The sequence below is a fragment of the Sander vitreus genome, chromosome 23 (genome assembly GCF_031162955.1).
Source record: "Sander vitreus isolate 19-12246 chromosome 23, sanVit1, whole genome shotgun sequence".
Classification (NCBI taxonomy): domain Eukaryota; kingdom Metazoa; phylum Chordata; class Actinopteri; order Perciformes; family Percidae; genus Sander; species Sander vitreus.
The window spans coordinates 1817777-1832182 of record NC_135877.1 but is presented as its reverse complement, the minus strand read 5'-3'; the positions used below and the strand labels follow the sequence as shown (position 1 = coordinate 1832182).

General features: G+C 42.6%; 1 protein-coding gene across 1 annotated transcript; it reads right to left on the bottom strand.

Moving 5' to 3' along the window:
- Window positions 1-7281: 7281 nt before the first annotated feature.
- On the bottom strand, window positions 7282-13074 carry rergla (RERG/RAS-like a). Its single transcript, XM_078242707.1, has 5 exons — window positions 12892-13074; window positions 12514-12570; window positions 9588-9661; window positions 8712-8842; window positions 7282-8251 (listed from the first exon to the last, which is right to left on the bottom strand). The coding sequence occupies exons 1-5, from the start codon at window positions 12953-12955 to the stop codon at window positions 7966-7968; spliced, it is 612 nt and encodes a 203-aa protein (XP_078098833.1). The 5' UTR covers window positions 12956-13074; the 3' UTR covers window positions 7282-7965.
- Between the last annotated feature and the right edge of the window lie 1332 nt (window positions 13075-14406).

The following is a 14406-nucleotide window of genomic DNA, read 5'->3' as shown; positions in this document are numbered from 1 at the left end:
GTGATGTGTTGGGGGGGGGGGGGGGGGGGGAGAGATATCTGAAAACCTGGCCACATGAAACAAATTATATGGATGGGCATATGCCACCAGATATAAAGGACTTATTTATTTATTTATGCATTTAATGAGCAATTACTAAGGGCCAAAAATCTACAAATTGAACACAAGCACTGAATAAAAAAAAGGTTGCCTACATGAAACAACAAAGGCATAAAATAGATTACAAGAATATAGATAAAAGTAGGATGTGTGGAATTATGTGTGAGTAGTTCTGAGAGACAGGAAGGCCAGACACTATCAGATATGAACAGCTGAGCTCAATACAGACAGTTATTGGGCTGAACTGAGCCTTTACCATAAGCTGTCTACAATTCTCCTGCTCATGTCAAAATGTTTTGCATTCATGTGTCTTTTCCAACAAATGATTCTAGATATATTATAGAAGCGGCTTAGTAGCAGCAGTGGAACGACGATGAATGAACGGTACTATGGAAAGCAGTGCGCCTCCAGTTCCTTCATCTGTATTTGTCTTGACTGTCTGTACAACATGTTCTGGAGGTTTCTAAATCTGTTCTAAATGATCACTGAGGGCCCTTCATGACCCGCGGCCGCTTCCAGGAAGCAGGTTTACTGACTTATCTGCTTGGCTTTAGTGAATAAAACCCAGAGCAACCTGCAAAATCTGGAACACGAACAGATCTGACCTGCATGTGTTCATCAGCAAAGCTACCCAGATAACTCGGTAAGCCTCTCTTTGCTCCGTTTGACCTGCTTGTCCCCCTCCGGCGCACCCGTCTCACCTCGTAGATGTGCAAAGTGTTTTTTTCTGGTTTCTTGTAATAAACACAAGCTTAAAGAAGCTGTTGGAGTAGCAGATTTGCCTCAAAACCAATCTCAGTATTTCTTTAAGTATGCCTGAGTCACTGATCGCACTAACATTGGAATAATGACAAATGCCAAAGACTTTCCTAATGTCCCCTCTGTCTGCACAGACGGGCAGTGACACGTGCCCTCCATGTGAGTCAGGGTCCAGGGGACATGTATCACAGGGGCCGACTGATTCTTTGTCATCACTTACAGAATACTTGTATCTTACTGACATACACTGTACTTCTACTTCAGAGGAAATCATTCTACTTCTACATTTACCTGACAGAGAAGTGTTGCTGGTTCTGTTGCAGATTTAAATTTACTCACAAAATACAACGATTGGTCAACGTTTCTGGGTCTCCTGCACCTGTGCTCTCGGAGTCTCTGCAGCTGTCATCGCAGCCGGGGAATGACTGTATAGTTTAGCTGTGACATCACACTCTACACACTCAGTTATTGTTTTAAGTGGGGAGTTTTGCGAAATGAAACAAAATAGAATAGAATACACATTTTCTATGGGCTCTTAAGGCAAACGTGGATAGTCATCATGGAAACATTGATGAGCGTACATGGGAACTCCCTAACTATTATTTCTAGTCATAGTTCCATTATCTTTATTGTTACTATAGTTGCCACCGTTCATCATTCCAACTGCTATGATTATTATGAATCATATTTCTCTATATCTGTATATCTGTATCAGTGTCTCTGTGTCCGACCGGCAGCATCAGATGACCGCCCACCAAGATCCTGGTTCTGTCTGAGGTTTCTCCCTAAAAGGAAGATTTTCCTCACCACTGTCGCACCAAATGCTTGCTCATGGGGGGGAATTGTTGGGTCTTTGTAAATTATAGAGTGTGGTCTAGACCTACTCTATCTGTAAAGTGTCCTGAGATAACTCCTGTTGTGATTTGATACTATAAATACAATTGAAATTAGCTGAAATTGAATTAAATGGCTTGATCATATTTACTGATACAGCCCAGACTGGGCCCCCACCTCTCCTCCACTCGCACGCTGAGCACCGGCTCCCCACAGGGCTGTGTGCTGAGCCCCCTCCTGTACTGTCTCTACACCCACGACTGCAGTCGGGCCCACAACTACAACCTCATCGTCAAGTTTGCTGACGACACCACAGTGGTCGGAGACGAGGCAGCCTACAGAGAGGAGGTCCTGAACTTGGCAGCCTGGTGCTCAGAGAACAACCTGGCTCTGAACACCAAGAAAGACTTCCAGTGGCACCATGTGGTAGGAGGCAGCAGGAAAATTTGCTCTTAAAAAAAACAATTACAAATAGCTCGTTTAGTCGCCAACTAAACGCAAGAACATTTCACAAAGAAAGTAAATTGGGAGAGATGGACAAAAAGGGGAGGTTTAACAAAAGAGAACAAATAAATACTGGATGTACCGGCACGACATCGGGAACTACACCGGGCAAGATGCAGGCCGCAGGTGAACAGGACTCGGTAATATTGGCGGAGTTGCGCAGGCTGAGACAAGAGCACACAGAAGCGGCGAATGACAACAAAAAAGCCCTGGCTAGGCTAGAGACTAACATGAAGGAACTTGTGGAAAGAACAACCTCGTTAGAGCAACAGGTGGAACGGGTGGAAGAGAGGCTGGGAGACACGGAGGACTAGACGGCGAGGCTGCAAAGCTGGCCGCAAAGTGTGAAGACTTGGAATCAAGAACGAGACGCAATAATATACGGATACATGGAATTCCGGAGGGCTCTGAGAAAAACAACATGATAGGATTCGTAACTGACTTTAGTCACTCATCACTGCAGATTCCAGACGACACAGACATCCGAATTGAAAGAGCGCACCGCTCGTTAACTGCCAAACCGAAAGAAAGTGATGTTCCCCCGCGAGCAATCATTGTCCGATTCATGGACGCACGGATGAAAGAGCAGGTAATACAGCAAGCATGGAAACAAAAAACCACGTATGAGGGACAAATGATCTACTTCAATCAAGACTACACGACGGAGATACAAAGGAAGAGGAAACAGGTACGGGACGTCATGAAGAAACTTAAAGAGAAGAACGTGAAGGCACAGTCTCCAGAGGATTAAGACGTTCGCTACACTCATGGAGGCTGCACCTATGCTGGAGGACACGGGGATCCACGTGGAGGAGGATGAGAGGGACAAAATGCAGAGGATGATTATGAAAGACAGCTGGACCACAGCAACAGGACAGAGGAGGAAGAAGTGGCAGCCACACATCACAGAGGCGGATTTACAAGCAATAATCCAGTGAACTCATTAATATGATACTGGTGGTAAGGACCAAATAAAAATAGAAATGCATAAATAGATACGAGTCCTGAAACATATTTAAATATTGACTTAATATAAGCGGCCGAAATGGGTTTCCTCAGGAGGGTAGCTGGCGTCTCCCTTAGAGATAGGGTGAGAAGCTCAGTTATCCGTGAGGAGCTCGGAGTAGAGCCGCTGCTCCTTCGCGTCGAAAGGAGCCAGTTGAGGTGGTTCGGGCATCTGGTAAGGATGCCCCCTGGGCGCCTCCCTAGGGAGGTGTTCCAGGCACGTCCAGCAGGGAGGAGGACTCGGGGAAGACCCAGGACTAGGTGGAGGGATTATATCTCCAACCTGGCCTGGGAACGCCTCGGGATCCCCCAGTCGGAGCTGGTTAATGTGGCTCGGGAAAGGGAAGTTTGGGGTCCCCTGCTGGAGCTGCTACCCCCGCGACCCGATACTGGATAAGCAGACGAAGATGGATGGATGGATGGATATAATGCACATTGAATATTTACAGAGCTAGTTAAAGGTATTATTACCTAGATTAATCAACATAAATATTGGTTAAGGAGAGTGAAATGAATGCTCAGTTAGAGCAAGCAGCAACTTTACACAACACCTTTGAAGTTGCAGGTGCACTTAGTGCTATCTTCCCAGAGATAGAGAGAGAATACGCCATATCTCTCTGGTGATGGGACTGTTGGAAGTCACACTTTTTTTGTTATTGTATAATAGTTGTTTTGTTTTATGAGAGGTGCGGAGTTGATGGTTATCGTCTTGAACTGAAACTGATATGGAGAGGCTGAAACTTGTGTCCTATAATGTCCATGGTTTAAATCATCCCATCAAGAGGAGGAAGATATTGAGCCAATTAAAACACTTACAATGTTCAATTGCTCCTCTACAAGAAACACATTTGATGGAGGATGAATATAAAAAACTAGGGTAAATCAAGTATTTCATGCTTCATATGGCAAGAAAGGGGGCGTAGCCATATTAATTCATAAGTCCCTAGCATTTTCAGTCGAGTCAGTGATAAAAGACAATATGGGAAGGTATGTAATGGTTGTTGGCTCCATAGGAGATATGACTATATCAGTACTCAACATATATGCCCCGAATGAGGAAAATGAAACAATCTTTAAAAAGATAGCCAATGTTATTTCAAGCAAAGCAAAGGGGATGGTACTGATGGGGGGGGGGGGCTTCAACACGGTACAGAATGGTAAATTAGACAGGCTACCACCAGAACAAGGACTGACTTCAAGAAAATCCAGAGTATTAAAGGATGTTATTAAAGAGTTAGGTCTTATTGATCCATGGAGAAACAATAATCCTAGTGAGAAGGATTTTACATTTTATTCAAATCCACACGGTAGTTATTCTAGGATAGATTTTTTTTTGTGTATCACAGCAACATATACACAGAGTTGTGGAATGTGGCATAGAGACGATAACTATAAGTGACCATGCTTCCATTACCCTAACTGTAGCAATGGATAAAGAGTCTCGTTTTAAATATTGGAGATTAAATGTGTCAATCCTGTCAGATGAGAAGGTAGTAAAGGAGATAAAAGACAATCTAAAGGAATATCTGGAAATAAATGATAATGGCGAGGTATCACCAGCGACTCTTTGGGATGGGGGGAAAGCAGTGCTAAGGGGAAAAATCATAGAAATAACCTCTAGGCTAAGAAAGGATCGTCTGAGAAGGCAGAGGGCGCTAGAGAGCAAAATCAGAGATTTAGAAGTAGAACATAAGAGGACACCAAATAACTCCATATTCAAAGAACTGAAAGAAAACAGCCACAGATTAGACAAATTATTAACATACAAGGCAGAAGGAGCTCTACGTTTTACAAATCAAAGATATTATGAGATGGGGAATAGAGCAAGTCGTCTTTCAGCATTCCAACTTCGAAAGGCTCAAACAAATAGGATTATTTCAAGAGTAAAACATCCCATTTCCAAACAACTTGTGGTAAGGCCAACAGAGATAGCGGAAGGTTTTGCAGAATATTATAAAGGGATCTTACAGGGGAGATCACACCAGTACTATATAGAGTCTTCAATTACGCTCTGGTGTCATGTGACTCACCAAAGACTTGGTCAGAAGCCATCATTTCGGTCTTACATAAGGAGGACAAAGATCCAACCTCATGCGAGGGATATAGACCTGTCAGCTTGCTCTGCAATGATTTGAAAATATTAACAAATATAATGGCACGGAGAGTGCAGAGGCATATAACTAAATTAATCGAACCAGATCAGACAGGCTTTATTCCTGGAAGACAAGGTGCTAACAATATCAGGAGGACATTAAATCTTATCTCATGTGCCAAAAACAAAGCCCAGCCTGTCATGTTACTTAGCTTGGATGCACAAAAAGCATTTGACCGGGAAAAATGGAGCTTCCTTTACCAAACATTAGCAAATTTCGGGTTTCATGCAACCTTTATAGAATGGGTCAAAATGGTATATAGAAACCCCACATCACGGATTAGAGTCAATGGGTGTTGCTCAGACTTTTTCTTACTTAAAAGAGGAGTCAGACAAGTATTGAACCACTGGCTGAGTCAATAAGACAGAATGAAGATATAAAAGGAATGAGGGATGAAGGAGGGGTAGAACACAAAATATCATTATTCGCAGATGATATATTAACATATATAAGTGAACCTTCCACCTCGTTGATAACCCTGGTAGATAACCTGAACAAATATGGGGAGATATCAGGATATCTGACCAATGAGGCTAAATCAGTAGCTATGATGCTCTCAGGTCAATGTCCTGCAGATTTAGAGGGTAAATTCAAGTTCAAATGGACTAATACAGGGTTCAGATATCTGGGTATCATCATTACTGCTGCCACGTCACAGCTATTTGATGCAAACTATGGGAAATTGATAACAGAAATTAAAAAAGATTTTGTGGGAGATTTTACCTTTGACTTTGATAGGGAAGATAGAAACTGTAAGAATGAACGTATTACCAAGATTGTTGTTTGATTGTTGTCATTGCCTATTAGCGTCTCTAATTCTACCTTTACAATGTTAGACAAGATTATATCCAAATTTATTTGGGAAAAGAAGAGGGCTAGAATTAAATATAAGACACTTCTTTGTCCGAAAGAGAAGGGAGGATTGAATTTACCCAGTTTAAAAAATGACTACTGGGCTGCTCAACTTAGGGCTATAATTATGTGGATTACAAAAGATGCAGATCCATCGTGGGTGGGAATGGAACAAAATTCTTGCAAAAATGTACCGATAGAGTCGCTTCCATTTTTGAGTGACGTAACACTAAAGAGGCTGAAGGTGGGCAATGTCTGGATCAGGGGGACAATGAGAGTATGGTCAATGATACGTAAGAAATTAAAACTGTCGAACTCCATTTGTAGAGCCACCCGAATTTCGATAAACCCTGATTTTTTGCCATCTACGATGGATGCAGGATATAATAGATGGGCACACCAGGAGTTAAAATATATATGTGTTGTGTGTATGTATGTTTGAAATAAAAAAGTTAAAAAAAATAAATAAATAAATAAAATAAACACCAAGAAAACCAAGGAGATCATTGTCGACTTCAGGAAGCACAGCACCGACCTAGCCCCCCTGTACATCAACGGCGAGTGTGTGGAGAGGGTCCACACCTTCCTGGTTCTCGCCGTCCTTATCTCCTGGACAGCGGTCATCAAGAAAGCTCAACAGCGGCTACACTTCCTGAGGATCCTCAGGAAGCAAAACTTGGACTCCAACCTGCTGCTGACCTTCTACCGCGCGTCCATCGAGAGCCTGCTGACGTGCTGTATCGCAGTATGGTACGGACGGTTTGCGTTTAGGAAAAGAACAATGGGACGGTTGGGTTTAGAAATCCTGACACGCGGGACACGATCCCCGGTCTCCTGGGTGAAAGTCCTGTGTTGTTTGACCCATCCACCCCCCCCAACCAACCTCCTTACACGGATTTTTGGCCTGTAATACTACTCGCTACCGTTGTCATTCTTAATGCTACGTCATCTTCTCATTGGCTTTACTTTGGCATTGTTTTCTGTGGTGGCCACACGGAATTTTCACACATTCTGTGCCACAGTTCGTGAACATTTCACAGAATTCTGTGAGACCAAGCTGTCTGCTTTCATTGGATAGTTCAAGGGATTTGTTTGCGTAAGAAGTTTGGAATGATTCGTAACATTTTTATAATTGTAACGAGTAACGATGCAGCACATAAAAAATTGATCGTAGTAAAAGTATTAAACTCATCGAAAATATGTACTGAAGTAAAAGTGGGAGAAGTAGGAGAAAAAAATAATACTCCAGTAGAGTACAGATACAGCCTTTTAAGTACTTAAGTACAGTAGTGAAGTAGTTCTACTTCGTTACTATACATCTCTGCTCTAGCCCAATGGATTGGGGGGGCACAAGTGGGGATAATCATATTTAAGAGGGGGCGGTTGCCTCCCCGGGCCCCCCCACTGGACACGCCCCCGAGCTGATCCCTCTTGAGTCAGCTGAGACAGCTTACAAGTCATTTGTCTGTCTTGGATTGAATGTCACCAGACATTTCCTGAAGTTGGTTGCTTTGGAAACCAACCTTTAATGGCAGATCAGCCAATGATCTTTAAGAGCAAAAGCATGAATCAGCGGAGGTAAGCAGCAAGCAGGCTCAGACTGTACATGCTACGTGCTACTGTTATATCACACTAACACCTCTTTATACATGAAGACGTCAGTTTAATCAACAGCAACAGCGAAGACATATTCAGAAATACAAAGCTAAGCCAGAGGGTTGTGTGTTGGGTCCCGACAGCTGTCCTGGTATGGGACACTTCACACTGATTTCCTCCTCTTGCCGAAGACATTGTTGATGAGTTTGGCCATGGACCTGGAGCCGCTGGGGCGTCTCCTGCGCTCCTTGGCCTTGCTGCCCAGGCTAGCGTTTTGTACCATCTTGGAGAATATGAGCGCCAGCTCCTGGTGGTGCTCGGCTGCCGACAGCTCGTAGAACTGGCACTGACACTGGGCAGCCAGACACTGAGCTTCTTCACGCTGCACCGCTCTCCTGTGGCACAGGTCCTGTTTGTTGCCCACCAGAAATATGAGTGAGTCTACGTTCCTGTAGGTCACAAAGAAATCAGCTGATTCTTCACTGCTTCTATTTCCATGCACATAATGACCATTGTTATATTACAGTCAGGGTGCGATTTCCCCCTTTCTGGTCTACATATCCCAGACTGTGCGGAATTATTTTTAACCCGGTGAGGACAAAATGTACCCCCCCTCAAAGTGATCAATGCTACTTCACCAATAGACCATTATATACCTAAAATAGAAGTATTTTAAACTAGGTAAAGTGCTGTAATGTGAACAGCCTATAGTGCGATAAAACAATAAAATCAGAGCAGCAGCTACTGGTTGTATTTAGCCTCTACAGAGCTCCGGGACGCCAGCTACCAGCGGCAGTTGTTTATTGGAAGGGGGATTTAATTATTGCATGTTTTGTTGTGCATGATCAAACCCCCCCCCTCTGCTTTTTTCACAAATCACACCCTGGTTCCAGTGATCTTAGTCCATACCTTAGCTCTCTGATCAGCTGCATGATGGCTTTGGCAGTGAGGAAGGAGGAGCGGTCACTGATATCATAGACCACAATGAAGCCATCAGCCCAGCTGATCTGCTCCTTTACAGTAGACTTACCGTCACAGGCCTGGAACACAGACAGGTTCATGACATTACATAAACACATAAATGTTAAATGCGGTCAGAATAACTTCCAATTCAAACAGTCATATTTTAGCAAGTTGCTCTCCTGTGGAACCAGCTCCTAGGTTGGGTTCAGGAGGTAGACACCGTCTCCATATTGAGTAAACCTAAAACTGTCCTCTCTGATAAAGCTTATAGTTAGGGCTGGCTCAGGTTTGCCTTGGACCCAGCTCTTATTTATGCTGCTATAGTTCTAGACCAGGGGTCTTCAACGTTTTTTAAGCCAAGGACCCCTTAACTGATAAGAGAGATGGAGCAGGGACCCCCTACTACAGATACTGTATAAAATGAAGTTGTATATTAAACTGGGCCTACAATTAGGTGTAGGGTGGCCTAAAGCCTTTATACATACAGTACCTTTTTTGCATAGAATACTAAGCTTTTAAAATAGCATTATAATTGTTGGCATGATTTTATAAAAACATTTTTATTTTAAAACATACATGTGGCACAGTGAATCTGTAGGATGAACTGTATCTGTGGATGGTTACCTGTAAACTTTCAAAAATTCACAATAATTTGGAGGCCCCCCTGCATTGACTCTGAGGACCCCCTAGGGGTCCCAGACCCCCTATTGAAGATCCCTATTCACCAAGCTCCTACACCACCATGCCACCTCTTTTCTGTTAAAAGATGCAATAATAATCCTAGCATGTTGTTATTCTTGCTCCATCCATCTGTAAACTCACCTGAGAGCATGGCTCATAGAGCTGGAGATTGGTCTGCTTCCCATCCACAGACAGACGCTTCCTGTATATGCACTCTGTGGGAGGAAAGCAGCAGGAAAACCACAAATAAGTCATGACGACACCCATCATCTCTTTTTTTGTGCTGCGCTGCGCCAGGTTCAAGATAAAGCCCAAAATGTTTTTTATCTATGTCTATCAATCTGGCCTATCACAAACTATTTGGTACATTTTCTACTCCAGTCACACACTTTGAAAAGTTGTGTTTAGTTTAGTTCAAGTTACGTTATGTATTGCTAGCAACCATCTAGTAGTCATTGCTACAATACTACTAAAACAAATATATATAAAAACTCAGCAGGTATACAAACTGCCTGGGCAACCCTCTGCTAAGCTAGCTGTTAGCATCCTTGTAGTCACACAGAGACGTATCATAATGAAAATCACGATCTTTTCATTTGCTCGTAATTTTAAAAATAGCATGCGTGTAGACATGGGAGAATATATTGGAGGCACCTTCGCGAGTCTGCCCTCTCATTGGCTACCGCACTGCAAAAGTTGACTCTGAACCTTCGCCACCGTCAGCGATAACAGCGGCTCCTAGCTCTGCCGTTATTTCAGCTGCCTGTGGAAAGCCAGCGTAACACGGTGCTGGTCTGACTATTGGGAACAGATTGAGGTTCAGTGTCTTGTCTAAGGACATCAATGTGGACAATGACATATGTCAACTTTCTCAAAAGCAAACGTTGAACCGTTAAATGTGGACTTATGGTTGCAAACATATATGTAAAATATAGGGCTGTCAAAATAACGCGTTAATTTTGATTAATTAATATGAGAAAAAATAACACGTTAAAAAAATTAATGCAGATTAATCCATTCCATATTGACGTTTGCATACAGACGAAAATCTGGTGCCACTGATATGTCTGCTCTTCTCTCCGATGCTCTGAAACAGACGTTACAGGAAACACAAACCCCGCTGCACATGACGCTAGTTAACACAATACTCAACAGCAGCTAACGTTAGCTTACCGCTAGCTAGTTAACACTATACTCAACAGCAGCTAACGTTAGCCTACCGCTAGCTAGTTAACACAATACTCAACAGCAGCTAACGTTAGCCTACCGCTAGCTAGTTAACACAATACTCAACAGCAGCTAACGTTAGCCTACTGCTAGCTAGTAGCTGGATTAAACACGGTTAAAATGCTGACAGCTAACGCTAAACGGTGTAAAGTGTGACTGTGTTTTACTGTAGAGGATTCAACACCGGGATGTAACAATCTGCAGCAACACAACACAGACGGTGCGTTCAATGAAACTGGTAAACTACAGCCTCGTGGTGCATTTGAAGTTATTGTAAATGTCCTTTACCATCTGGTTGTTGTTGTTGTCGTTCAACAGCAATTTACTAGTGAAATAAGTTATTGTTATTGTTATACATTATTATGAAATCATTTCATTTTGACCATATGGCCTTAGCAATAAACAAGCCGTTCTTAATGCCACCAACTGTTGTTTAGTACCCTTCTTTTTTCTTCTTTTTTTACTTTCTTAACAAGTATCGGTTCAGGCACCGTTAATTATGTATGCGATTAATTTCGATTCATTAATCACAGAGTATGTCATTAATTAGATTACATTTTTTAATCGATTGACAGCCCTAGTAAAATACTGATATTTATTCCAGTTGGGGTGAATTGTTTTGTTAACTGGTTTTATATTTGTTTAAATTGGTTGGTATTGTTTATGGATAGGACAATCACAAATTGTTATACTCATATGTAAATCTTGCTGTTATTTGTAGATCATGAAGGACACATTTGCCACTAATATTGAGACTAATGTCTCTCCATAAGCGTGCTCCTGTTCCGTTCACACCTCCCACAGTATCTTTGCTTCACTCTGTCAGAGTGCGGGGAGAGAACAAGCTCAGATGAAACTAGGTTATTCTCGGGGAAACAATGGCCTATTGAGCCACTATCAGAGACCAACGTGAGTCATTCTCCTCTCAGGCCTGCTAGCTTTTCATGGAGGTTGCAGAATGGTATCACACAGCATGGCTCTTCAGACCACATACTGACCAACAACATCTTCAAAATGAACACTAAATGGATCAAATATTGAGCCCATGCTGGAATATTAGGCTGCATGCATTTGACAGAGGCTGCACCACCTGTAGTTAAACGCTTGGCAGTTGTCTTGACCTACAAAGTACATAACATAGAAGAGTGTATACAAGAAGATGAGATAAGGGGCCTTGGATAGAAAGTACTGCTAGACAAACAGTGTATAGAAACTATGAAAGCTGCCAAACGAAATCAGACATAATGCAGATGATTGTGGTTTTCTACAGCCCAGGGAGAAACAGGCAAACATATGCAGATAGACATTTAATGCCAAGGTTTACTACAGACTCCTTTTGGTTGGGAGAAAAAAACAAGTTGAGATTCAATACCCATCAGACTTAATAATATTAAAAAGTCAAATATAGTGCAATACATATGCACATGTACATATGGGACATTTGCAGTTGCAGGTAGACTTGTGAGCCTGACAATGAGTTAGAATGTGTGGAAAGGTTGAGGACATATTGGTGTGGAATAGTACAAATATGATGAACTGTGTACATGTGCTGCCAAACTCTGGTGAAACTCACAGAACTTCATTAGACATTCTAGCGGAGGTCCCAAATATTACACATGTTCTCGGTTTGAATATTTAGTGTAAATGTATAATATTTCATGTAAACATCAGAGTGCATGCTTCATTGAAAAGCCATGAGTCAGATGGATGCTTTTTCAGGTTAATAGGTATAATGAAATTCGGAGTAGTTACATGTTTCAATTCTTTTGAGTCATGTATAATAAAGTCAGGTTTTATCAGTGAGTCCACCACAGAGACAGAGACAGAGACAGATACTCACCTGAAGAGGAAGAGTACTCGCCAATAAAGCGCCTGGTGAGGAACCGGACGATCAGAGCTGCACACACACACACACACACACACACACACACACACACACACACACACACACACACATACACACACACACACACACACACACACACACACACACACACACACACACACACAGACAGAGACATATACACACACACACACACACACACACACACACACACACACACACACACACACACACACACACCGAGAGACACACACACACACACACACACACACACACACACACACACACAGAGAGTCAGAAACACAGAGTCAGACAGGTGAGTTAGTCAGAAGACAACTTGTTTTGTAGAAACCTGCCCCCCCCAGCTCTACCTACCTGACTTCCCGACCCCCCCACTGCCCAGCACAGCCATCTTGATCTCATTCATGTTCCGCGGCATAAATCAGACTAGTCTCCGGTAGCTACAGAAGTATCCCTCACATATCATTGCTTTAAAGAGCTAAGGAGGGAAACAGCTGGCTCAAAGTAAGCACAGCTGATAGGCTGCCTGAAGCCAGCGGTCAGAGTGATAGAGAAAGACTATGTCTATGGCTCTCAGCGGTGCAGCAGGCTGGCCAGGAGGGCGGGGCAGGGAGCGTGTCTACCAGCCAGCCAGTGCACAAGTCTTTACAGCCACCTACAATATACAATAATACTTCATTCACAAATCACTCTCTACAGGATGTTTGAAAATGCAGGTGCAACTGGCGAAACGGTGGTAATGAAGGCAGACGTAACATTCACAGCTGCTTCTCTAATATAAGTAGATGAGACTGACTCTGTCTGAGGGGACCCATATGGAGGATGAAGGAGTGCATTATCACTGCCATGTACACTGACTATTACACATCTTATCACAGAATGTAAATCAGCATGGGGACATGAATAACTAACACAGATATGAAACACATCCTCTGTCAAAGTAATGTGTTCTGTTCAATGTAAGAGATACGCTCACTGCTCCCAAAGACCATGTAGGGCCAACATCCCACTCAAGACTTCCACTGCGCTTGGTCTTTTTTTAGAAGAAGTTTCCTGAAATCCATGGCTCCATCACCTGCAGTCGGTCACATTTATGGCAGCTTCTGAAATATTGTTTTCTGTGACATTTTACTGAATGGGAGCACATAGGCAGTGCACAGAAATGAGTCTGTTTCTATCTAATATCCTCCCTATTTCCCTCAACTCTCTGTCAGATTATAAATGGTAACAGCAAATGTGTTTTTCATGAAGGCAGATGATGTTTGATTTTAACGCTGGCCTCCTTCAGTGTGAATGGGAGCTGAAATAGTTTTTAAAAAAAATGCAGTATTCAATGGCATTTAGTACCGGTGATCAAACTCTGCAGTGCCATCTTGCTGTGAGGCAGAAGTGCTAACCACTGAGCCACCGTGCTGCTGTGATCCAATATATGTCATCATTATCTGATGAAAAACACACGTTACCTGTTCAACTGACTTTAGCAGTTTAGATACCAGACACTCACCTGTCCTACTGTGATTACAGACGTGTGAACTAAGCACAGCCCTCTGGCTTGTTTCTGGACTGGTAGGGGTGTGCTGCTGCAGAATGTATCAAACTGACAATCACATTCATTCACCGATTTAGAACAAACTCTGAATACAGTTTGGAAGCAAATGATTTTGTGCATTATCTGTGCACTTTGAAGATCACATGGATCAAAACAATTTAAAGCATGTAAGTTAATTTTCAGGAAAATGTATGATCAATTATCGATGCCAGAAATGTATTTGCATACACTCTCTTGCAACATTTTTTCATAATTTTTCAACATTATTGTTTGTGTTTCAGCAAATACAGCAATGCACACACACACACACACACGCACAC